Source organism: Molothrus aeneus, chromosome 7 (genome assembly GCF_037042795.1).
Source record: "Molothrus aeneus isolate 106 chromosome 7, BPBGC_Maene_1.0, whole genome shotgun sequence".
NCBI lineage: Eukaryota > Metazoa > Chordata > Aves > Passeriformes > Icteridae > Molothrus > Molothrus aeneus.
Window position 1 is genome coordinate 32269908 of NC_089652.1, and position 25093 is coordinate 32295000.

The 25093-nt window shown below is 39.8% G+C and overlaps 2 protein-coding genes across 4 annotated transcripts in view; both read left to right on the top strand.

The window, feature by feature from the left end:
* The window catches only part of ACMSD (aminocarboxymuconate semialdehyde decarboxylase), a 39086-nt gene extending 34291 nt beyond the window's left edge, over positions 1 to 4795 (top strand). For both annotated transcript variants that reach the window (XM_066553600.1, XM_066553599.1), the window contains exons 11-12: positions 4315 to 4413; positions 4632 to 4795. In XM_066553600.1, the coding sequence (XP_066409697.1) occupies positions 4315 to 4413; positions 4632 to 4694 (162 nt within the window). In that variant the 3' untranslated portion in view covers positions 4695 to 4795. The remainder of the gene's footprint in view (positions 1 to 4314; positions 4414 to 4631) is intronic.
* A 3103-nt stretch (positions 4796 to 7898) lies between these two features.
* Positions 7899 to 25093, top strand: part of CCNT2 (cyclin T2) — a 25737-nt gene continuing 8542 nt past the window's right edge. For both annotated transcript variants that reach the window (XM_066554033.1, XM_066554034.1), the window contains exons 1-7: positions 7899 to 7987; positions 8698 to 8779; positions 15164 to 15292; positions 15795 to 15855; positions 16938 to 17000; positions 23221 to 23266; positions 24556 to 24719. In XM_066554033.1, the coding sequence (XP_066410130.1) occupies positions 7968 to 7987; positions 8698 to 8779; positions 15164 to 15292; positions 15795 to 15855; positions 16938 to 17000; positions 23221 to 23266; positions 24556 to 24719 (565 nt within the window). In that variant the 5' untranslated portion in view covers positions 7899 to 7967. The remainder of the gene's footprint in view (positions 7988 to 8697; positions 8780 to 15163; positions 15293 to 15794; positions 15856 to 16937; positions 17001 to 23220; positions 23267 to 24555; positions 24720 to 25093) is intronic.

Genomic DNA, 25093 nt, shown 5'->3' on the forward strand with positions numbered 1-25093 from the left:
GGGGCTGTTGCTGTCATCAGGGCCTCCTGTATGACCAAAGTTCACAAACACCACTCAGCTTATTGGGGTTTTTCTCCTACAAAAAAGAATCTGTTGATTTCCCATTTCCATTAGTCTGAGCAGGTTACTGCAATAAATCTGCTCTAGAACTGGTACAGGAGTGACTTGCCTAGGCCAGACAGAAATAGCAATGCAGAACTATTGCTTTCTTTACTGTGGTACTCTGAGCTCAGGGATCACACTTTAAAATCTGTGTATTTTCAGTTCATGCTGCACCTGAAGTCAGGTGGGACTGGAGTTCTGCCTGCAGCTCCCCTGCAGGACTTGTGCCTTTTAGGAAAACTTTGCATTTGAAGATTTATGGAAAATCAACCATGTGGCAGCACAACTACAGCTTGAAACAATAGTATGGAAACTTCTGTGACGTGTATGTTTGTACAATACAGTAACACTGCAGCTCTAAGGAGTGGAGACAACATCTTTTTGGTTAAACCACCCTGAACCAAAAATAGATTTATGGAAGGACTCCCTATTTCCATTAGAAACAAATAAGATAAAACCCAGGTCAATTTACTCAAAAAAGATCTGGAATAAGCTGTTAGTAGTGGAAAATCCTAACATCAGTGGGTATTAACTCAGGTGTCATTTGCCATCTCTGTGCCAGGGATTAATTTTAGGCACCAGATGGTTTACAAATAAAGTACCAGGGCTCCCACCCAATACTGATTTCTTTTCATTTCTGTTGCCAGCCTCTAAATAGCAAACAAATCATAGTCCATAGCCAGTAGTTTTTGATATGCATTATCTTTTGAATAACTGTAGCTTAAAGCAAGTGGCTTTAAGGTGTTTTTTTACAATAGATTTTAAAATTTTACTGTGTGTGATGTGCTTGTCCATTCTACAAGACACCCAAAGGCTTATGGAGTAACAGCTCAACACTTGCCTCTGTTACCTCCTTTTCTGAAAAATCTCCCCAAATCCAGACCATGTTCATTCTAACTATATTTTCTTTGTACATGCAGTTCTAGTACACAAGGATGAGTGTAGCTCTTGAATTTTAAATTGCCAGTGCAAGGAGAAAAGATCACTCACTTGTTTTCTTTTATCCATTTTCAAATGTTGGGAGACATGTTTTGCCATTGTCAGAAAGACCTTGGTAAATTAGGAGCTGTGTGACTCAGGCTGGCTGAGACCAGAGATTCTTTTTGTGATCTGAACCTGTTAAGCTGAATTGTAGATGTCAAGAGCAAAGCAGGAGGGAAAGCACAAGATGCTGAATCCATTGCTGAAGAATTGAAGTTTTTTTCTGTCTGAACTTTTGTAGCACACAAGTCTTGGGGCACTTCTGCTTCAAAGTCAGAAGTTTTGCATCTCAAAGCTGCTCTAAATTTGCTGCTGTGGGAAAGCTGCTGTCTTTGCACCACACTTTAATTTCTCTACTTTCCATTCTAAGAAGCTACAAATGGACTCTGGTCCTTAATTGTGATTAGTCTTTGCAACTGGAATTTTGAGGAGAGAGAGATTATGGATTGTAAATTGATAATCTAAAAGGCACTCAGCATTAGCCTCTCTGGTGTCTTATTTATTTTGTCAACAGACTATTAAAATTCATAGTCTTAACACAATAAATTTGGCTACCGTAGTACACAGGATATTGGTGTCTTCTTTAATTCTCCTCTGAGTACTTTCAGTTCAAACAATGTGACATCAGGTGCAATCCCAGGGCTGAAAAGTCATGAGTCAGATACCAAAAACATGTTTTTTACACTCAGGAGAACTTTCTCTTTTCAATTGCCTAAGGCATCTTATCCTTGAAAACAAAAACATTCACATCACGATTTCAAACTTTACTTTATAACCATGAAGATTAAAAAGTTCCCTCTTTTTCTAAGGAAAGTTGACATTCTCACATAACACCCATGAGCCAAATGCTTAAAGAAACACCAAATATCTCAGCGCTTTCAGTGCAGACATGTGTTGGCAGAGTAACACATATAAGATTAATAAATGCTGGGCTAAAAACAATGTGATGGAGTCTTGAGGCTGACACTGTAACTTTGTGAGCTGCAGGTTTGAAATAGGCCAGGTCTCCAGAGAACAGCTCAGAGCTGTGCAGGAAGGGCTCAGTGTGAGGGAAGATGTGCTTGGACATGGCTTTGGGTCCCTGGGGAACAGCCACTGCCTGGCACCAGCGCCTGGCGTGCTGGCCTAGAGCTGATCCGAGTTAAAATCCACTGACAGCTGTGATGAGTCGTGTCCATTTAGTCTCATCCCTTCTTAGTTTGGGGTGCAGGTTAATTGGGGATGGAAGCAGAAACACACACTCCTGAGAAAGAATTTTGTAAGAGTGCAGAATCACTGCAATCCTTCGCTCCCCCCGTGGCGAGGTAGCGTGAGGTGAATCCAAATAAACACAAAATCCCCAACGTTGCTGGCTATAAAAAGTGAAGAACTGGGTTGACATGGGATTAAATGATTCAGTGCATCTCTGCAAAAACTTCCCCATGGTGATTCCCCCAGAGCCATCATCCAAAGGCAAAGCATTCTCTGGCCAGAAGTTGGAGCTGAACTGACTACAGCGTTCTGGGCATTTTTTTCAGGTGCATCATAGCAGTAGGAAAGAAGGCAAAATTCAAGGCAAATACAATTTTTCCTTATGTAAGAGGATGAAGTCATGTTTAAAGCTTTCTGGGATTCATTTTCAGATTTAGGTCCTTATTACTGTGAAAAAAGTTGTGCTGAGTAGCAGGGTCCAGTGAGGTTAATCCTTAGCCCCATGTACCTCTCTAATAGGAGAGATGTGCTAATTAAGGAAACGACCTCCAAGTCTTCTAGGGAAAACTGACTTTGTTGATATGCTTTGGGATAATATAACAGTACTTCCCTTATGCTAGGAGCATTATTCATCTGCAGAAGTTTCCCAGCACTCCTCTAAAGCTGGATGCTAAAGAGAGGTATTGCAACTCCCATTTTATAGATGGGTACAAAACTGAAGCTCAAAGGGTACAAATCAACAGCCCAAGATCACTGGGAGCACAGCCAGAAATCTGCTTCTAATTTTTTCTTACTGATTTACAGCTCTTAATTTTACTGCTAATGAATAGATCCCATGATTAGCTGTGAAATACTTTCAAACAGTGGGAAAAAATATATCTACATAGAGAGGAAAAGAAAAATATATATTATTGCAGTGAGGATGTGGGATTTAATTCTGGTTTAGTATGTTATGTAGGAGATATAAATAAGAATATACAAACCTTCCTGTCTTACATGACCTTCCCGAGTAAACAGATGGACAAATTCTATGTTTCCTTTTCTTTTACTTAAAAACCCACTTTCTCATATAAACCTGGTGTGTTTTCAGGTTTTTTTTTTATCATAAAATACATGACATTTGTTTTTCTTATGTGAATAAAGCATCTTGGTATTGAATATTATAAATAAAAGAATATATTTAGATGCTTCAAAGTACACACATCCAAATCTATTTTGTTTAGTCTATGCTCAAAATCTAGCCTATGCTATAAATCTGTGCTGGATTTATTAGACAGAGGGCATAAATTTTCCTATGTTAATCTGATGTTAATTCTTCTATAATAAATCAGAACACAGGACAGAACATAGGAGAGAACAATAGAATGTGTCTCTTCTGTTGAGATTTTGGGCAAAGATTTGTGTAGGCTCTATCAGAGACTTTTGGGTGACATCTAGTGGAGATTAAAAAAATTTTAAAAGCATTTGACAGAAAAACAAACCATTTCAGAAAATAACTGAATGACATTTTCTTCACCCTATTTCAGTGCTGAACTCTGGTAACAGAGTCAAACATTTTAACAATTCTAATTGTATTTTATTCAACCAAGTAATAGACACTCATGCCTCAAGCCTGGGATTTGCATTTTCAGCTTTCTGCTTATGAGAATTAAAATACCATAACTTCAGTTAGATACCACAAAAATTATTAATAAATATCCTGCAATTTTTCCAAATAAAACTCATCCAAAAAATTCTTGAGTCATTGTTTTCAAGCTTTGTTCTTTTCTAAGTGGAAGTTATGATCTTCATATTCACTTTCATAATTAATCAGTCCAAAATATACAGCTAATTTCTTGTACTTCATTATACATTCCAGAAAGCATGTGCTCTATTGTTTAATGTTAATTTAAAAGAAATTAAAAATCTGGAAAAATTAAAATTTATGAGTTTAAAATATAATATTAATGTTACTATAATATTGTACATATTAATATCCATATTATTTAAACTCTATTGTTTAATGTTACTGCAAAATGTAAAATTCTTTTTTATTAACAGGACAAAGTTATTTTGGGGACAGATTACCCTTTTCCACTTGGGGAACTGGAACCTGGAAAATTGATTGATTCAATGGATGATTTTGACTATAAACTGAAGGTATGATTTTTACATTTGAGGGGTTTTCCCTCCTTTTTAAGTCTCTGTATGTGACATGAGATAAAACACTGAAAAATCAGTGTAGTACACTGATTTCTGCAAAGGCTGGAAAAGACCCTTCAGTCTCTTTGCAGCAGTTCCTTTAAAAGCACAAGTAAAAAGCATTTGAGTTAAATATGAACTAAGCACAAATATATGTATGTGTTTTGTTTTAACAGGATAAACTCAAGGCTGGAAATGCTCTGGAATTTTTGGGTCTTAGCAGAAAGCAATTTGAATAATTATGAAGTACTAAAGCAACTAAACTTCTGAAATAATATCCCTGTATTTCTGTTGGCATGTGCAATTGTGCAGATGAAAAATAAAACTGACAATTATCTGATAGTCTCCTGTTATTTCCAAAACAAAAGCAAGAGTACTGGAAAGGAGCATGCACACATATTGCCTGAGGATTTAGGCTGTTCTTAAACAATTCTGAAATCTCTGCTTTCATAATAAAGAAGAGATTTCATCTTTTGCAGCTATAAGAATCTCTCAATTACAATCAATGCCATGTTATTGGGATTTGATTCCCAGGAAGGAAGAGCTGAGAAAATTATGTACCCACTACATTTCTGTCTTTGTTATGGCAGCCAAACAGAATCTGAAAGAATATTAAAACAGAGTTTAAACAGTGTCGATGCCCAATAAAAGGCAACATTTTCTTTTATCCACTGGTGGAAAATGTAGCCCACAACACTCAGCTCAGCACTGCAGGTGCACTCGTGCTTTGTCAATGTTGTGACAGGATGGAAAAGGTCTGTGTGGGGACTTTACATATCAGCTGCCACCTACAGCACTGGGAACTTATTCATCAGAAACAATTTGAACAATATGGTTGTAGGTGCAGAAATAATGTATTTGTGTGGGTATTACTTGGTGTGTCACTGTCACTGTCACAATAAATACTAGTGTTTGGCAACAGTACGGGTTAATGTTCTATTCCTTACAAAATGCTTCCTAAAAGTAAGGCTGAATAGTTTAAATGTTGAAGTGCTAATGCTCTCCCTAGCTTGAGTCCTGCTAAGGGAATGGAAAGGTGGTTTGCTTTATAGACTATTGATTGAAACAGGTTTTCATTATTATCCAGTGAGTGCACAGGCATCCTCCTCCCAGGAGAATTGTGTACAGTCAGAAAAACATGGATTAGCACTTACAGTCTTTGTTCTTGTGGGAACATGGGCTGGCTACATGTGGTGCCACCATTCCTCTGCTCAGTCTTGGAACATTCCAGGCAAAACAGTATTAGACAGAAGTTGTTTTTAGTTCTGGCCATAGCCTTCACAGGCTGAACCTGAAGGATGCTGAACATCAGCAGTTCTGCTGATCCCAGCCTCTGTTGGACAACAAAGAACACTCTGTCCTTCTTTACAGTGCCCAACCCACTCCCAAAGGAAAAAAAAACTGGTTTGTGAAGTAGTTGGAGCTTAATTAGTCAGCAGCTCAGAGATTTAGAATATCAATTCTTTATGTAAGAGGAAAAGAAGAGACAGAAAATAGCTTTAACAACATTTATTGTCCTCAGGTTCGCAAGACTTCTGTTGACCTTTTTTATTTAAATGTCCACATGCAGGCATTGAGTTTTCAGCACGTATGATTTTTCAACCAGATTGTTTTAATTAAATTTCAAAGTCAAAAGACAATTTCATTCTCATATTTCCCTTCAGTATACATGATTCTCACAGATGTTTAAATGGATTTAAGAGGAAAATACATTGTGATTCCTCCAATATATTTTAATTGGATTAATTCTTCAATTTTTTATGAATGAAACCAGTTAATGAAAATGCAATGTCACATCTTTGGGGACCAAGGTCTGGAACCTCTCCAATAGCAAGAACTGTATTTAATTACTTTAACCTGTGACTAAATGGGTGATTGCAGTATCCTGCATGGGAGTTAATTAATGTGCATACCCTGCATAAATCATATTCATTATGCACTGTCATTATTTAATGATATTCTACCTATTCTTGAGTTGTTACGATTTTTAAGACAGGGATATATATATATATATAATCTTCCCTTCATCTTTTCATTTCATTAACGAAGCTAATGTAAAATTCTAATTGCAGCCAGATGAGAACATTCTTAATAATCCTCCACCAATTACTGCAGGAATAAAGAATCGAAGTTGAACACCCAAATTCCATGAGCTTTACACAGTGATTTAAACAATGAGGTAAAATATTGCACCTTGATTGTAACAGACACACAAATATGAAGTCCAAGATCAGCTAATTACATGAGAATTCTTTGAGGTTAAATTTACAGGATCTTAAAGAAGATATATACATTTGGGAAGATCAGGCAAGTAATTCATGCCTGTGCTGCAGTATACATCTGTATATATTTCATCAGCATTCTGTCAGGTCTAGTTCTAAGATTACAACTGCTTGTATAAAACTGGCACTGAAGTTGTAAAAGAGCTCATTGTGATGTAACTTCAGGTGAACAAAACCACTGCAGATTGGCAGTGGCATGCACTGACATGAGCAGAGCTCTCATTTTCATGTGCGGTGATCAGAACTTTAAATACCTTTTTGCACCCTTTGAACCTTGAATCCATAAACTCAAACCACGGCTGAAATTCCATCCCTGAGCACGGAGTGAGAACAACCCGCACGCTGCAGGAGCATCACTGACATGCTGGAGCTGCTCACCTCCAACGACACAATTCCTACTAATAATTCATCATTTTCTTGTACATTTCTCAAGTGTTCACAAGCTGATATTGCCAGCAGACAGGAATTTTCTAGGAACTAGTTGTGCGTTCCAAATCTTTCCTTCCTTTCTCCCTTTCCATGTCCTCCTCCAAGTACGCTTTCTGTGATTAGCTTGCATTAAAAAGGGAACTCTTGCTTCAAACACTTTTTATCTGTTTTTCACTTTATTAAGTATAAAGGTATCTAAGATTAGATATTTGAAGAATCGTATGAAATAGATACGCAGTTATGGGGCAGTGAGGCTATGGGATAGGCGTTACGGGGAGGTGGAGGAGTCAGCATCCCAGGAGGTGTTCAAGCTGTTACACGCGGGCACGGGGCGATGGGGTTCACTGGTTTAAGCGGGGTTACAGTGGCGGTGCTGGGCTGACGGGCGGACTGGATGCCCTCAGCCGGCTCCATGACTCCACGCCTCCATCCCCGGACGGCCCTCACTCCACGGCCGCCATGGCCGCTCCCTCAGCCCTTGCAGCCCACGTGACCCCGCCCGGCGCGCGGCCGCCCCGCCGCGAGACTCTATGGCGGAGGGCGCGCGCGGGCCCGGGAGCTCTCGCGAGAGCCGCGATGGAGGCGGCGGGAGGAGGCGCCGGAGGAGGAGGAGGTGTCATGGCGGCGGCGGGCGCGGGCTCCGCGGGGTCCGCAGCGCGGGGCGGCGGCGGCGGCTCCTCGGCCGCGTCGCGCTGGTTCTTCAGCCGCGAGCAGCTGGAGAACACGCCCTCGCGGCGCTGCGGCGTGGAGGCCGACAAGGAGCTCTCGTACCGGCAGCAGGCGGCCAACCTCATCCAAGACATGGGCCAGCGCCTCAACGTGTATCCGAGCGCGGACGGGCGTGAGGGGCGGCGGGGGCCGCGCGTGGAGGGGCGGCGGGAGACCTTTTTCCTGGCGTGGGAGCCGTCCCCGGGAGCCTTGCCGGTGGTCCGCAGCCCCGGCCGGCGCTCCCGCGGGATGGAGCCGTGGCCTGGAGGCACAGAATGGGAGGAGGAGCCTGGCGAAGCCCCCGCGCCGCGCTCTTTGTCGGCGCTCGGGGACGCGGCTTCCCACCTGCCCTCACAGCCGCGCTGCCGGCCGGAGCTGCTCCTTGGGGCTGCTCTGGAGTAAACCCGAGTTGCTGTTTTATCCGAAACGGGCAGCTCCTCCTTAGCCGTCCTTTAATGTGATTTTTTTAAAGGGAAAAAAAAAATCGATCAGAGCAAGGCCAAACCCTTAAATCTCTGACTGAAATAGTTGAACTGGAACAAAACAAAAGCACTTGAGTGTTTCAGTGTGTGTCGCCCATTGAGGAGTTCTCATTCCGTGGGTGACTGTGGGGAGCCTGGCGTAGGAATCTCCACATGGTCTGCGGAACAGATGGGAACGATACGTGTTAATATCAGTTAAGTTCTGAAGTGTCACGTCCCTAATCCATTTTCGGCTGAAGACAATATGTTGCGAGCAGTCATTGATATGGAAAGCGCATCGCTTTCAGTTCTTGTAGACAATTTTCTTAATATGTTAGTGTTTCCTTCATTTAATCTTCCAGATCTCAGCTTACCATAAATACTGCAATTGTTTACATGCACAGGTTTTATATGCATCATTCCTTCACAAAATTTAATCGAAATGTAAGTATGATTGATTTTATATTTGGTTATAGCATGCCCATAATTTTGGCAGTTCTGACTGAGAAGTGTTACATGCAGGAGTGTGAAGTGTGATTTGTTTTTAGAATTCTAGCTTCTTACCAATGGTTTAGAAGCAATAATGATACTTGTTTTCAACTTTGGATTACTTTAACTAGTAGCAATTAGATTTTATCTTTTGCCATCAAAATAAAAATAAATAGACACCATCAAGCACATTTCAGATGTGTGAAGAATATATTTAGATGTTTCAAATGTGGCTGGTGTTTATGTGCTGAAGTTTGAAAGGCTAATGTGTAGGAACACACATTTTTCTTGGTGAAGTCAGTGGAAGTTCTGGCATGGTGTGTCTGACAATGAAAATGTGGTTATGTGTGTATATCCATATGGATTATGTAGCTGTTCCTGAAGCAGTGTGAATTATTTTAGCTAGTCTAATCTTGAGTGGTAAGTCATATTAGATAAGAAAAAATTTTACATGTGTTGAGGTAAATCTTGTTTTGTCTAATAACCTGGATATGTTTACTCTGAACACAGAATGTGTTGTTAAGAACAGAATTTTCCAGTAAAAATGCTAGCTGTTATTGAGGAATATTGTAACAGGTATGGAACTGGAGGTAACAACTTGGGAAGAGGCTTTTCTTTTTTTTTTTTTTAATGTCCAATGCTGTATGCAATAGGTGGAAAAATAATAATAATAATATAATAGTCTGGGTGTTCTTGGGGTTTGTTTGTTTTTAGGAAGAACAGTTAATAGTGATGGTGGTTTAAATGTTAAGGATGAGTTTGCTTAGATCTTCTAATGACAAAACAGATTGAAGCTGACAGATGTTAGGTCTAGGTCAGAGGAGACCTTCACCTGCCAAGGGGTAGATTCCTGCAAACCTTGCACTGTGTGCAGTTGGGGCAGGTACACAGGGGGGTACAAGGACAGCCAACTCTTCTTCCTGAATGAATGAATTTGTTCATTATTGTTGGCTGAGCTAATGGGCATCTTGTTTGGTGCCTCTTTAGCTGGAAGTACATACTCATTTGTAGTTACATTTTAGAAGTGTATATAATTACTTTTCATGCAAAATCTGAGCTAAACTGAAATTTTCCAGCAGCCAGAACTGCAGTGTTCATCCATGCAAGTCCCTCTTTCTCCCCTCCTGCTGCTGTTCTGCCCATGTAGTAGTTACCTGGAGCTGGTGAGGCGTCCAGAGTTTTCTGGGACTCTTGAATGGCTTGTGGGCTTGATAAACTAGAGCTGCTTGGAGTGGAGAGATGGCTCAGTGTGGAGCTGCTGTGTTTATAAATAGACCCACATACCTGTTATATCACCTGCTGGAGTGCTGCTTGCACTGTCAGCTGGTAATCTGGGCTAGATTTAGGCAGCAAAGAGCTTTGGCTGCTGTGTTTGGGTTTTCACTGGATGCTGGTGAACGACAGTCACTTGGAACTGGCAGTGCAGTAGTGTTTGAATGTGCAGTGCTCTTTATATGAAATCTATGGCTTAAGTTGAATTATGAATGTTAAAATTCCCAAGTAAGCTATGTAAGGGCAGACTGCCATGGAAACTGCAGCTATTAGAGGGCAGGGAAGTGTACTGTTTAATTAATTCTCAGGTAATAATGTTCAAAGTTAAAGGCAAGTGAGCTGCAGGTTGTACCTCAGCAGTACCGATTCTTGCCGAACTCCTTTTTGTAATTCTTAATGAACATAAGGCCAGAGAGTGGCTTTCTATATGTCCTGATGGGCAAGAGCATTTCTTTTTACAATTCTGTAGGGCAAAGAGGGTCTCAGTGAGTGGAGTCACTTTTAAAATACCCCCAAACCATCCATTAGGTCCTCTGTAGAGAAAGCAGAAGCCGAGAACTCTAATAAATACTTAATATCAACTCTTCAGAGTACTTGGCAAGCTAAAAAATGTAACAGTATTCATCTCTGCAAGAAGAAAGTAACCCTTGGAAAGGAATAGTAAGGTACTGGCAGTCTCAAAGGTAAGACCTGTGCAGTATATCTCTTATATTTCTTTGTTGTGTGCACGTGGTGCTGTTTATCCATGGCAGAAAGGAATCTGAATGCTGGGGCTAGAAAATTAGATGGCCATTAGTCAGAATGCCTTATGATTTTCAGCTGAAAAAATGTGGCCTGTGTTGACTTGTTTTATTGGTAGATGAATGTTTTTAGGCTGGTAATAAGCACTTGCACATTTATCATCATGTATACCTGCCAGGTTACACAAATACACATGTATGTCATGTCTGTGACGTGCACTTAATTGTTAACAAACAGGGATAGTTGTTGTCTTAATTTTATGGCCTTTTTCTTCAGTATAAGTTACTGCTAAATAGTTTTACAGGCTTTCAGGAGTTTGAGTCATCTGTGAACAGGGAACAGAATTCCCAGCAGTATCTTCAATCTGTAGAGCCTCAGGGGTGGCATGTACCAGTTAATGTAGTCTGGGTTCGTTGGGAATGGATTATATGTACTGCTTATTGGCCAAATATCCCTTTTTTGTGAAGTTACTGTGAGCTAGCAAGGCACTTTTGAGTTGCTCTGGGTTACCTACTGAGTATTTGCATTTAGGTACAAAGAAGAAAGTGTTGAGGTTTGGATGTTGCAGTCGAGGCAGGCAAAGTCCTTGCAAGGTTGCTGTGCCCCAGTGAGGATGGAAATTTGCTTTACCAATTCTGGGAAGCAGAATTGGATGCCCTGACTGCTAATTTCCCTGGCTGTGCAAATGACAGGAGCTACTGTGGATATCCTCAGCACAAATTATTCTTTCTACATTGCTGACCAGGGCATAGGAACTTTGGGTTGCTGAGTATAAAGTTAGTCTGTACTAATATTGGGATGGGGAGGGAGCTTGCTGGCTTTTTATAAGCAGTACTAGTCTCACTATTATACTTTAAAATAGCTTCAAAATTAAAATTCTTCTGCAAATACTGCTTCTGTAGTACTTGTTGTGTTACACTGTTATATAGCAAATAGTTCTTTTGGATGCTTACTCTTCAGTACACTGTGATTTGAAGAACAGAAAGGGGGGGAAAATCCTTCCTATGCTGGCAATGAGAGGTAAGGCATCCAAATGGGAGCTGTAGTTTTTAAATATAATCCTTAGAAATGCCATGTGGAACACCAGCCAACCAGTTGAAAATAGTCTTGATGATGTCAAGGGATTTTTGTGCCATACAGTGGAGCTTAGTGAAGAGCCTAAAGAAGGCTGCATAAGGAGTTGTTTTCCTTCAAGTGCAAGGTAGGTGAGTTGTGTGGAGGCTGGTTTGTTTCCAGTCCTCTGCATTCCCTTCCTTGTGCCCTGTCCAAAGCACAGTATTAAACAGTTGACTTTGCAGTTTTGCAGAGTTCTTGAAACTTTCATAATACGCTTCAAGCTCTAGTGAGGCTGTTTTGGGTACTTCAGTTCTGGTTTTAATAGTGCAATTTAACATATTTGCTACTTTTACGCAATGTGAGCTCCTGGTTATAATAAAAAAAAATTCCTCACAGCTCTTTGTGTTCAAACTTGAAAACCCTCTCATAGACTGTAAGCACTTAATGTCTTAGGCTAAACTGGATCAGTCTAAAAACGTACTAATATTGGCATTGGAAGGGAGAGGGGGATCCCAGGAAACTACATGCATGCTGCTGATGTGTTCTGAGATTTTCCTGAGTGCCTTTGTCATTACACTGCCTTGTACTTTTAAGTGAAAAAGGGCTTGTACCACAGTTCCCAGTGAAACTTGCTGAATAATGCTTTTGGGTTGTGTAAACAAGGCTTTTATGTTTTGGGGATTTTTTCTATTTCTGTGGGACATGGCTAGTTATCAAGTGGGATTTAATGTCCTGTATCACATGTGTTCTGAAGATTTCTCAAAGACTATTTGCTGTGCATAGTATATAATTACTCTAAGTTATTTTGATTGATATCAAATTAAGATATTTATATTTAGGAAATACACTATTGCTTTGTCAAGTGTGTTTCTTTAATTTTGCTTTTTTTGTTCTACTTTGCTTGGATTTTTTGCCATTTTTGGTAATTGGAAATGAATGAAAGCATTTGAGTAACTTTGCCAGTTATACACTTAGCAGGGTGTGTTCACTGAAGACTACATTTGTGCCAAGTCTGGAATTTTACTAGGATGTCTATTTTTCTGAATCAATACCAAGGCAGCTAAAAATAGTGGCCTACTCTAAACTGGGAGTGAGAACCCTTGTCCTAGATAGGATAAAGACCTGAAATTCTTTGGCCAGAAGCCAACACTTCTTTTTGAAGGAAATAGTTAATTGGGCTGCACATAGATTTCTGATGAACCAGAGTTCTATGACAATTAATCAACTTGACTTAATCAGCCTCCAGAGCTGTGTTCTGTGTAAAGTCTTGGAGATCAGGAATTGTGTGGAGACTTCTTGGCCAGATCTGATCTGCTTCAGTAAATCAGAAGAGATCCTGAGTCAGCCTGATGGTGCTTTTTTGGAAAGAAGTAGTACTTTGGTGCAGTCAGACACAGAGTAACACTGTGTGAGAATTTGCTGATGATTTAATTATCTGGTCATTGGTGACTTGGTTCAAATAATGCCTCTGTGAAATGGAAATGTTTTCAGCCATGGCAGTTGTTGAAAATTGAGTTCTGTAAAATACCTTTAGATGACATGTGTGTGTTCGTTTATGCCTATGTGTGCTGCCTGACATCTTCTGCATTTTCTGCCACTTCAGAGCTGTTGATACTCTCACTTTCTGAACTCCAGAAAGTGTTTCCATCATATTTACTGTTTAAAAGTTTTACCTCCCAGTGTGAGATACATTTCAAGTACTATGTCCTTGGCAAAGGAAATTCCTTCCAGAATTTTAAATCATTACTTCAAGCAATGGGGATAGAAACTTCTACAGAATCATCAGAAGTATTAAATGACAGTGCTAATATGGCCTTGTTCAGCAACACTTCACCTTGGGTTTTTATTTCATTTGTTCATCAGGCTTAGGTTACAAGATTCTTAAAAAGAAAACAGGGGTTCTTGTCTCCCTTGTAAAAGAATTTGCTCCCTGTGACTTGTTTTGGGTGGTTGGTTTTTATAGACTGAGATTTTTACTAGATTTCTCATGGCACACTTCTGCTCATCAAAGGTTTTTGCCTTACCAGGGTGTCAATTTTCAAGTCTGCCAACTTTAAAGTTTTACTTAAGATCCAAGCAGACATTTCAAAGTGATTTAAGGATGCAAAAAACTACTCTCAGTACATTTGAACACTTCTGAAATTTAATCCCTTAAATGTTTAATTAGTTTGTTGCAGTTTTGCATATAGTGTAAATTTTTATACCAATTGTTTCATTTTGGCAAAAAAAAGCAAATCTGACTTTAGGGGGGCTATGCCTCCTATTTAGCCTAGTTCCATTTGGACATTGAATGAGAAATCCAATACTCACACCATGCATTAATGAAATACTCAGCAAGGAGCTATTTCAGTCTCTGAATAAATGCTTTATACTGGCTTAATTTTAATCATTTTAATCAGCTATGTCTAGATGATTTCTAGTACCATTTTAATTCCTGGTTAACATGGGCAGCTTTTGCATGCAAAGAGAACCTAATTCATCAGTGCTTGGTGGTTTGCTGTGTTCTGCCTGCACACATCAGTCACTGTAGCTGACAACAGGCACCAAAATCCTACTTCACAGCTACCTCTTAGGTGATACTGAACTGCCACCCTATGACACCTAGAGTATGATATACATTTTCATCTTTAAATGTAATGTGTGGTCTTTACTGACATTGGGTAGAACTGGTGTTTTACAAATCCTTACACTTTGTTCTCCAGATACTGCTGGGCATATAGTAAAGTTTCTAAGAATATGTGTGTGTATATATAAAGTTTCTTGTACTTGTAGAGCCTATGTTTATACAACAAGCTGTTTTTATTAAAGTTCTCTGCAAAGTTTCTCACTCTTTGGGAGAATTAAATGCTACCAGGACTTGTGATCAGCTGTTTTACTGAAAAGATGGTGTAGTGACTCGCTCTGTGCAAGAAATTGGATGAACTTTCTCATGAGGTATATTTAACTTGAAACAGCCTGTTCTACTGTGACTAAGTCTTCTGGGCCAAAATATTTTATGTTGAACTAGAATTAGTTTGACCTCAGACATTTTACTCACAAATGTAATTTAACATTATGCTACTCCTTCCCTGTGCTGCTGAGAGGATTGCATCAGTTACAAAATAAAACATGACTAGTTATATTTTCGTTGCCTTGCATGACTTCAAAACTGGAAAAAAAAAAAAGCCACAAATCCAACTTCTTAAACCTTTTCTGTGCTAGTTTAGACTCCATAAAAATTCAAGTCCTGCTTGTAAAAAGTTAAAAAATACACATGTTTTTCTTCTTCAGATAATGTCTCCCACGGCATTGTTTTTGGCTGCAAAAGTGGAAGAACAGCCACGGAAACTTGAACATGTTATTAAAGTAGCAAATGCCTGTCTTCATCCTCAAGAGCCACAGCTGGATACAAAGAGTGATGTAGGTGGAAGTTATGGTTTCAAAGATACATGGTTTGAAAGATGTCATTTCACCTAATGATTTGTTACATTGTCTTGCTGGAATATTGCTCTCTGCAGCCTAGGAAGAAAAGCCTTTGTATTTTTTACATTTTTTGGTACCATTTAAGTCTTTCTATTACTTAATGCAGTTTCTTAAAGACTCACTTATTTGTTATGAAACGTGAAGAGATTGCTCCATCTTGAAATTCTTACAGCACCCACCTGACCTCCCAAAAATGCTTTGCTGGAATAGATTGTCTGAGATCCAGACTAAGTTAATCTTGTGAAAGGCAGGCAGGTGGAGCTGAATTTGCAGCAGTGTGTGTACTGGTGGAAGAAAGTAACCCCAGTGTGAAGTGTTGGGAGTTGTCAGTGCTCACTGGCCTGGGACTGGTGCTGTGTCCTGTGTTGCTGTGCCACAGAGGCAGTGTGGGAGTGAAGTTCTGATTTTGTGTCTTCACCTGTCTGCTTGTTTGTTTCAGGCATACCTTCAACAAGCCCAGGAGCTGGTTATACTTGAAACAATAATGCTTCAAACTTTAGGTATGTCTTTCTAAATACCTCCTGTGCAGCCTGCTTGCCACAAAGAGCTAGTGGGACCCAAATAACTGGATTTTTGATGTGCTGTTGGTACACTAGAATTTAACTGTTTTCCTGTATAACTCCTGAATTTAGTTTTGTGTTAGCAGCTCTGCTGTGTTCACTGGGGAGAAGAAAGGTGTGTCTGTACTTGTGAAAGAGATGTTTCTGACAGTTTGAGGTAGAAATGTTTAGGCTTCCAAATAGATTTTACTCTGAGTAGTAATTCCATTGGCATTTCTTCCCATAAGGTAGCATGGTGTAGTAGGCTGGCTGTGCATGTCCTGGAGCAGTTGGAAAGAGCTTTGTACCCAGTGCTCTTCCCTGTTCTGCCTCCCCATAGAAGAACATTATGTAATTCAGCAGGTGCTGACTCTGAAGAAAACAAGTTGTAGAGTAGCCATTTAATGGATTCAGATGATTCCAAAATTTGAAGTGGAACGTTCTGTCAAGACACTCTTCTGACTAAAATACCACAGAGACAATTACAGCCAGAGGCTTGAGAACACTGACTTGCTCAGATATTCTTAAATACCACTTGGGGTATTGTTAAAAAAAATAGCTCACAGTAGTGACCTAGTTCTTAAAACAGTGTCATAAATCAAGAAGGGTTTCTTAAGTCACTGATCTACAAACTGATTTAATTTCTAATTTCATACATGCAACATGTTTAAGTGCTAGAAATCAATTAATAAAAGTATACATGCACACCACTGTGTTTGCAGTACAGTTTTTACTGACTTACTAACTTGCTAAAAATTGTTCAGATGTATTCAGCTTTAAAAATATAGTAATTTCCCAGGTTACATGTGTACAGGATTTGAGATTACTGGAGGAATGTTTTAGTAATGGATTTCAAAGTCGCTTTATCATCTGCCATTCAAAAGTATGAAAAGGTAAAGAATAAAAGGCACTTAAATAGTGTTACTTATTCTGCAGTGCAAAAGTTTAGCAAATATTTTAGATCTGTGGGGAAACATAAGGGGTTTGCTTTTTATTTTACAGATGCAAATGTATAATTCTAAAATGTATTTGTAACTCCTCAGGTTTTGAGATTACCATTGAACATCCACACACAGATGTTGTGAAATGTACACAGTTAGTGAGAGGTCAGTGACTTTTAACCACTCCTGTAAGTCCTTTTTTACCTTTCTTGTTAAATTTGAAAGTAATGTTATTTGTCTAACATGATTTTTCACCAACTATGTTATCCAAAGAGTATGTTTAAAATTAATTATTAAAAGTTTGATATTTACCTTTAGGGAGTCACAGAGTTCAGTCTTTTGTCCTTCTTTTTTTTTTTTTGTTTTCTTATTAGCTTTGTTTTTAATAGTACCTGTTCCACGTGTTCTGGAATGCCAGAAGCAGTTGCAAACTGATTGGCCAGATCCATAGTATGGTTCTGAGCTGATGATTTTCACTCTGTAGTAGTTTTGCCCATTGATGGCTAATGCCAGCTTTTTGTCTTAGCAAATCTTTTCAGGTAATGGACTGAGGGATAGAGAGTGCATAGCAAGTCTGCTGGCACATGCAAATAGGTGTGACTAATTGTTTTTCTGTAGCAGTGTGTCCTTTCTTGCTTTGGATGGTTGCACCAAAACCCCAAACCTTTAGTTAAACATATCCTGTAACTTGTCTGCAGCTCATTCATGTGACTGACTAGAAACCTGTTTTGTTCTCTATCTTTTTGGTGGCATTTTGGCACATCTTCTTTAATTCTTGAATTGGTTTCTTTTGGAGCTTTTAAAAAAAGATTAAAACACCCTCTTATAAGAGGTAGGATGAAAAAAATTAGGTTTCAGTTGTAAAAGCATCTGAAATAAGCTTTTCATTTTAATTATGTTTCTTAAGTAAAAAGTGTTTTGAAATTATTAGACCATGGTTGTTAGTCTCTAGTCATTAGCTGGTTTTGCAGTGAGAAATGCATAAGTGCTTCTATGTTTTTGGTGTTTTTTCTTTTCCCTTTATAAAATATATAAAATTTAGGTACAGCCTGACCCTGTTAACTAGATTTGGTTTGTAGCAACTCTGGAATTAATGGTGTTCTTTTAAGGAAGGGTTTCTCTTATTTGCTGTAGCTTCCTGGTGAGTGTCTTTGGACACTGAGTAGGGCTGGTGCTGTAACTTACTTGCATATAAAGTAGTTTTATTGCTCTGCTTGCTGTAAGATAAGGATTCTCTGCTTTCTGCCCAGATTTGGTTGTGACTTGGTGCACGAGTCCAGTTGCACCTGAAGTCTCAGTAGTCTGCACCAGCTGCCCTGTAGGGTTTTGTTTTGGCTTTTCTTAGCTGTTGGTCACTGTAAATGTGGGCACGTTTTACTCTCTTGGGGAACCCCTGTGCTTCTGTGTGGTGTCTGGGGCTGTGGGGAGGGGTGGGGGAATGTTGTATTACCTCAGGATTTCCACATCAGTCTGTGTCACACACTGGCACACTGCTACACAAACTGGATTTCCTTTCAAGGGTAGATACCACTCTAAGGCAGTTCAGCCTTTCTCTTTGTGTTTTGTAAGCTAATTTTTTGTACTGACAAGATTCATACTTTGAAGATACTGTGAATTTTTTCATTTGACATCTTTAAACTAGTATTTAATGTCAGAAGAATTAAATACTTAGAAATCTAAAGTGATCCCAAGTCTTGAAATCTGAAGACTTCAGTGAGGGCTGAAAATCCATGTAGCTCAAGGACTGGTGCACAGTGAATGTAATGTCTCTGATGTTCAAAAACCTGCTCACTGGAGGAGGTGTGCTCCATAGTGTGTGTGTGGATGGAATCCTTGGGAACATGTCCCTAGGAGTGGTGTAGACTGTGAATGTGAGATTTGAGTACCTCATATTAAAATAAGAAAAAGGAAACTAATTAATTCATTTAAAACATCAGGCATGAGATTTGAGGTCACGCATGCAAGTCAGGCAAGGACAGAGTAAGTGCCATGGAACATTGGTTTGATGTGTTGAGAGGACAGGGAGATGGGCCCATGGGCACTGTGGTTATCTTCAAAGACACAGTGGTAGCAGTTTAGTTTTCTGTCCCTGAACATTTATTTATTGGACAGTGTGGGTTTTCAAGGTCAGTAGATGCAACACTCAGATATCTGAGTCCTGAAGCTTTTAAAATATACTTAAGATTTTTCAGTGTTAAACCTTTAGTACCAAAGAGATTGACTGAGAAGTTAAAGAAATCCAAGGTTACTTCATCCAGTTCTGGATCACCATCTTGGACAAAAAAATACCATTTCAGAAGGCAGAGATACCTTTTTTGAATAAAGATGATTAACTTACCCAAGCCTGTTATGATTAAAACTTCCAACTGCATGTTTGAGAGAGGAGGAAGGGAGGAATGTCATGTCTGACCGAGTATCAAAAAAGAAGCAGCAATGTCAGCTGAGATCTGCAAGTGTGCTTCAGGATTTGGCTTAGGGTTTGTGCCCTGCATTGTCAGGTGGTGGGAAAGGGCCCTTTGGCTGACTAAACTGCAGTGCCTCAGAGGATGGCTGATTCTCTCCATCACTTTTTGCTGTCTTGCATCCAGGGTAATTTGTTTTATGCAGTCACTGTTACCTGTTATTAAGTTGTAAGCTATCCCCTTTAAAAACAAAATGAAAAATTAAAAACCCAGGTTGTGTTGATGATGCTCAAAAAACTCAACCAAGTCCTTTGTCAGAAGACTGTCTAGTCTGGCAGTGGCACACCAGAATCAATTGCTGGAAGCTGAAGATGAACTAGTAAGTGGGAGTTGGTGCAAATAAATATAATTGCTTCAACATACAACTAAAGAAAAAATGAATTCTTCTCTAAAATTAAAAGCCTTTTTGAAGGTGTTACTAGACAACACAGATCATTGCAGAGGAGGGGTGACTGGATGGATAGATAATGATTCATGATGTTCAGGCATATGATACCTAGTGACTCCATCTAGCATTCAGAGACTCATGGGTTAATGAAATTGTTCCATCTTTGCAGTTTGGTCAGTATAGCAGACAAGGAAAATGGTGTGGGCTTAGTATTTTTTCTGCACCATTCTTCCTCAGTGTCAAGAGACTGAGAAGAGGAGACAGGACCATCATTCCTTAGGATCCCACAGGTCCAAGGAATCTGAAGGCAGTGGATATGTGAGGGCCAGTCAGCAAGCTTCAGTGTCCATTCCAAGAATGCTCCAGTAGTGAAGAAAGGAAAAAAGAAAAGGGGAAAAACAACCCCACCAAAATACCAAAAACTGTTCTGGTTTTGGCCCTTGCTGCCTTCAACACTAGCTGAGTGATCAGCAGTGGAACTGCCCTGGTGCCAAGATTGTGTCATGGTCCTCTTACACTGGTGCAAAATCAGTCTGTTCTCAGCCTGCTTCTGGTGAAACTTGGAATCTGTATCCTCATCTCCATCTTGGGAAGTCTTCAGTCACTCCTTTCTCTGTGCTGGAACACAACCTTTTGGAACTGAAGATGAGATCTCAAGGATTTCTAGGATTGTTCTCGCTACTCTGCAGGTTATCAGGTATCTCGAACACCCATGATCCTTACTAATCATTTCTGAAAATTGCACTGTCAAATCCTTCAAATATCCCATAGTATCTGTGTGCAAATGCCATTGCTTAAATCAGGCTGAGAAAGACAAAATCAGCAGAAGACAAGGTGAAAATGCCTCAGCTTTTTCAGAGGGTATTCTCATGAGGAAAATTTGAATCTTAGTGGTGTGGAAAGATGTGAAACACCAGCTGCACTCCAGCACTTGCTACAGGCGGCCTTCCCATTCTGAACTTTGACCTCAGGTTTTTGTGGGCCTGTTTCCAAGTTTTAAATACTTCCAAGAATTAAAGCCACCAGGACTGCTCAGACCTGAATGCCAACACCATGGCCTCCTCCAGCCCTTTCCAGATACAACAGGCACCTTCCAGCATCCCTCTGTTCAGAGCCTGGGGCTTTTTGCTTTTGCCAGAAGGACTTCAGCAAGCTTCTCTCTTCTGATGCTGACTGGCTTTTCTGCAATCTCCTTTCTGGGGAATGCTCACACGTTGTCAGGGGCCAGGCATAGCCAGTTACCAGCTCCTATTGGGGACTTGGCAGTCACGTTTTCATGAGCATCCCAAGATCCAAGATAAGCTGTGTTGAAGAAAAGACTCAGGTATCTTGGAACTGCAAGCAGTGAATTGTGTGGCTATGCCAAATAAAAAGCTTTTTGGTTTCCAGTTGGCAATTCCTTGGAGACAGCCTCTCGGAAGGTGTGTCAGACAGCAAGTCCTGTTTCAAAATATTGATGACTATTTCACTAATCCCTGTTTTATGGCTGCTTCTGCAGCAGTGAGACAGGATGGATGTTTGAAATCACTCCTGAATGCTAAAATCTAAAACTGGTCATTCATGGCTGGTGTCGTAGCCATCGGTCCTGCGGCTTGTGAGTTATAAGAGCAGCTCTGCTGGCTTGTTTTAGCCCCTGCTTCAAGATGATTTAAATTTTAGAGATGCACTTTCCACTACTATAATGGAAATAAACCACCAAAATATAGGAACCAAAATTCATTAAATTTAATTTCATTGATGGATTCTGCTAAACCAAAGCTGCCCTACATAGAAGAGTTTGGGACGGATATTTTCAATTGAGCCTTGTGTTATCAAAGGCTTTAGTTGTGAGCTGAAGTTTCTTGCTGGTTTTGGCAATGATTATTATTTAGCTGTAAACAAATTGAAACAGAATCATACTGCTTTTAGTCTAGGTAAGGTATTTAGCACAGTAATTTTTGATTGAGGCTTAAGTGTGTGTTTCAAGATGTGATTCTTTTCTTCCAGGTATGTGTTATGATTTACTCATCTTTCAAGCTGATGTTAAATAGAAGTTTTCTGGCATCTGCTTTTCTTCCTTGTCCAGAAGGGACATTTCAGTGAGAGTAGAAATGCTTCTTGGTCTTGCTCCCTTAATTCAAACATGTAACTTTACAGAATATATAAATCCTTGAAGGTATTTCTTTGATGAAAAATGAAGAGCAAGACATCAATTTCAGTCTTACTCAACCATTCAACCATTGTGTATTTTTATTTGTTAATTTTACTCTTTTTTTTTTTTTTTTTTTTTTTTTGGTGATTCCACCTTCTTTTTAGATGGGAGGAAGAGGTTGAACTCCTTGGCTTTTTTGGCATGCAATTACCATTACAGCATGCAAACTAAATATTATGGCATAACACATTGTCAGTTCACCTTCTGATTATTATGGATTAGTAGAATTTGTGTGTAGGAACAGATCCTGTTACCTTGCAACTTCCACATTCTTCTTAGATTATGGCACTTCCTGGCTGTGTAGCATAAAGACAAATCTGAATTTTATTCCTTGGCAATTATTAGAAGTTGAGTTAAATCACATTTTAATATGCTTTTTACAAACTAAATTTAAAAGCCACTGTAGCATTTCTCAAACTTTCTAGAAATATTATTAAAATAAAAGTTTACCAGTATTCCCTTTGACATAAAATTCAACACTACGCTCTCTGCAGGTAGCACTGATTTCAAGTGATAGTGTCAAAGTAAGAATTCAATGAAGGCTGCATTCAATCTGCGGTTAAACCCCTTGTGCCCAGCTATTCCATTAAATGCATGTTACAGTAAGTTCTCTTACCTGAGTGAGGAGCATTGGGGTGTCACTCTAGGGGTCAGCACTCTGGGGCTGTAACAGCCCAAGTCAGTTTTCATTCCTGGCATGTTGCAGTCCTGTGGTTTGTTTCGGTATTTTTTTCTGACTAACTCAAATGAATTTGTCTGTTTCCTATCGAAGCCTTGCCATAGATTTAACAAATATGGAACAAAATGTTATGACTACAGTGCTCTTAATTAGAAGGAGCAAAAAACTGAATTTTTTCCCACGTGGCTTGGGGGCTGGCTGTGTTACAGGGCCTTGGGAGAGAGGTGTGGCTGTCTCTGGGGAGGTGGGAGGGTGCCCCGCCATGGCCCTCTAAGAGCAGATGGAGCACTGTGCTGTGAATTGGCCGGGCCTGAGTGCCTGCTGCACTCCCAGCTCCAAGCAGGGATCCCTGCAGGTGAGGGCGGGGAAGCAGAGCTTCCCAGAGGAGAGTGCTCACCTGGCAGCTGTTGGAGGGAACTGTGCTGTGGGCTGTGCAGGGGGAGGGAGGGGCACTGAGGGAATGACAGGTCCAGCTCCCCTACTGAGTGTGTCTCAGTCTTCTGTGTCTCAGAAAAGATTATTTTAAAGGCTAGTTAGTTAAAGCCAGATCAGTACTTTAAAAATACCCAGCAGTGATTTTTGGAAGGTAAAACTGCTTGAATTTTGAAACGAACTTGACAAATTAGTGCAGTTCTTTAATCTCTTTTGTTTTTCTTTTCTTACAGCAAGCAAGGATTTGGCACAGACATCCTATTTCATGGCTACCAACAGGTTGTTATCCTGAACCTCTTTGTTGCACTGTTGTAGCACACTATAGCTTCCTTTACTGCAGGGCCCCCTGATGTGTCTTACCCTTGTTGCAGTGGGGGACTGGGCCACCTCCAGTGGTGGTACCTCCCCGCCTGCAGTGCGGTGTATTGGACAAGGGCCTGATGGCACAAAGGGCTTAAATGCACAATGAGAAGTGTAGTGGTGCTTTCTGATGACTTTTTCTCGATTGTGAGTGCATAAGTCTAAAATTGGTAGCCTGAATAGCAGCTAAAGATTACAAAGAGATAAACTTAACCTAGAAATCCGAGCATCTTGGTAAGTACAAAACTATTTTTAGTTTACACTTGTAGTTAATGGCAGTTTTCTCTTAACTTTAAATATATTGATTCAGTCTTAACTTATAAAATTCTAGTGGGCCTAAGATATTTTCAACTAGCTGATTTTTCTTTTTAGATAGACTAGTACTAGCCCAATGTTATTTCTTTTAGAAACAGCTCTTTAATCTTAATTTATAGTTTTAAAACTTAAGTACTTAGATAAATTCATAGTCCTAGGATGCCAAGTGGGTGTTTTGTAGACATAGCCTGTCATAGAAAGAATTAGAGGGCAGACTTTAGCGTTGATTACTTCAATTTGCCTCTTGCAAAACTACTTTAACCTTTATTTAAGAGAATTACATTATGTGTAGATAGAGTTTTTAAACAGTATCTGCTGGTTATTAGAACTGTTCTAAATAAATAAATAACTCCTTGTGGTCCCTTGATGGACAAAATTCTGCACTTCAGCAGCTGTTAAGAGAAGTTATGCTAAAGCAGTGAAAGTGAACCGATGTGTTTGTGGTGCTGGAAGCTGAAGACAGCATCACAAATGTCACAGATCCAGGCCTGGTGAAAGCAAAGCCCACAAATAACTCACCTGGCTGCTGGGGACTTTCTGATAGTCTCATTCAGAGACTGCACAATTAGCTCTGTGCATTATACTGCAGAATTTTAATTCACCATATTATACTGCCCTTTTTGGTACTTAAGTACAGTAGAATAATTGGTAAATTTATTTACCGTTCATCGAGCTTCTGACAGCAAAATCAAATTAAACTTTTCTACCAGATAAATGCCCAGCCCTTTGTTTTCTTAGGGCAGTAGGTATCTTATGAACTTAGTCAACAAAATGTTTAATTGCTGTTGATTGACAAGCTATCTTGTTCTGTATGTTAATGGTTGATTTGTTTGGGTTTTCTGTTTTACATGTTTGATTTCCTTTGGTTCCTCATTACGAAATGTGTGCAACAGCCTTCACCTTACCACATTCTGTCTTCAGTACAAGCCCACAGTGATAGCATGTGTGTGCATTCACTTGGCCTGCAAGTGGTCCAACTGGGAGATTCCAGTATCAACTGATGGAAAACACTGGTGGGAATATGTAGATCCCTCAGTTACTCTAGAACTACTAGATGGTAAGTCATGCTCCTGTCTCACTTTGAAATTCAAGGGTTATTCATGTAAGGATGGAGCATACTATGTAGTGAGAGCATTCAGCTGAAATTAAGTCTCACTGACTTCATGTGCTGTATCTTCAGTGAAAGAAAGATGTAGGAGTGGGGAGAACTTCAGAAGACAAACTTCAGGCTGTTGGCTGGGGTGTCCACATACCTTTTGCAAGTGGAGGACAGAATCCTGCTTTTAAATGCTTTTCAGAACCAAGGCAGAGATGGAAATCTGTCAGTGCACATTCATGCAGTCCTGATTGTTTCAGGAACCTCAGTGTTGTTTCAGTGACTGGACATAAAATTGCCATGTTTATGAAGGCAGTTCTGTGTTAACAGTTTGG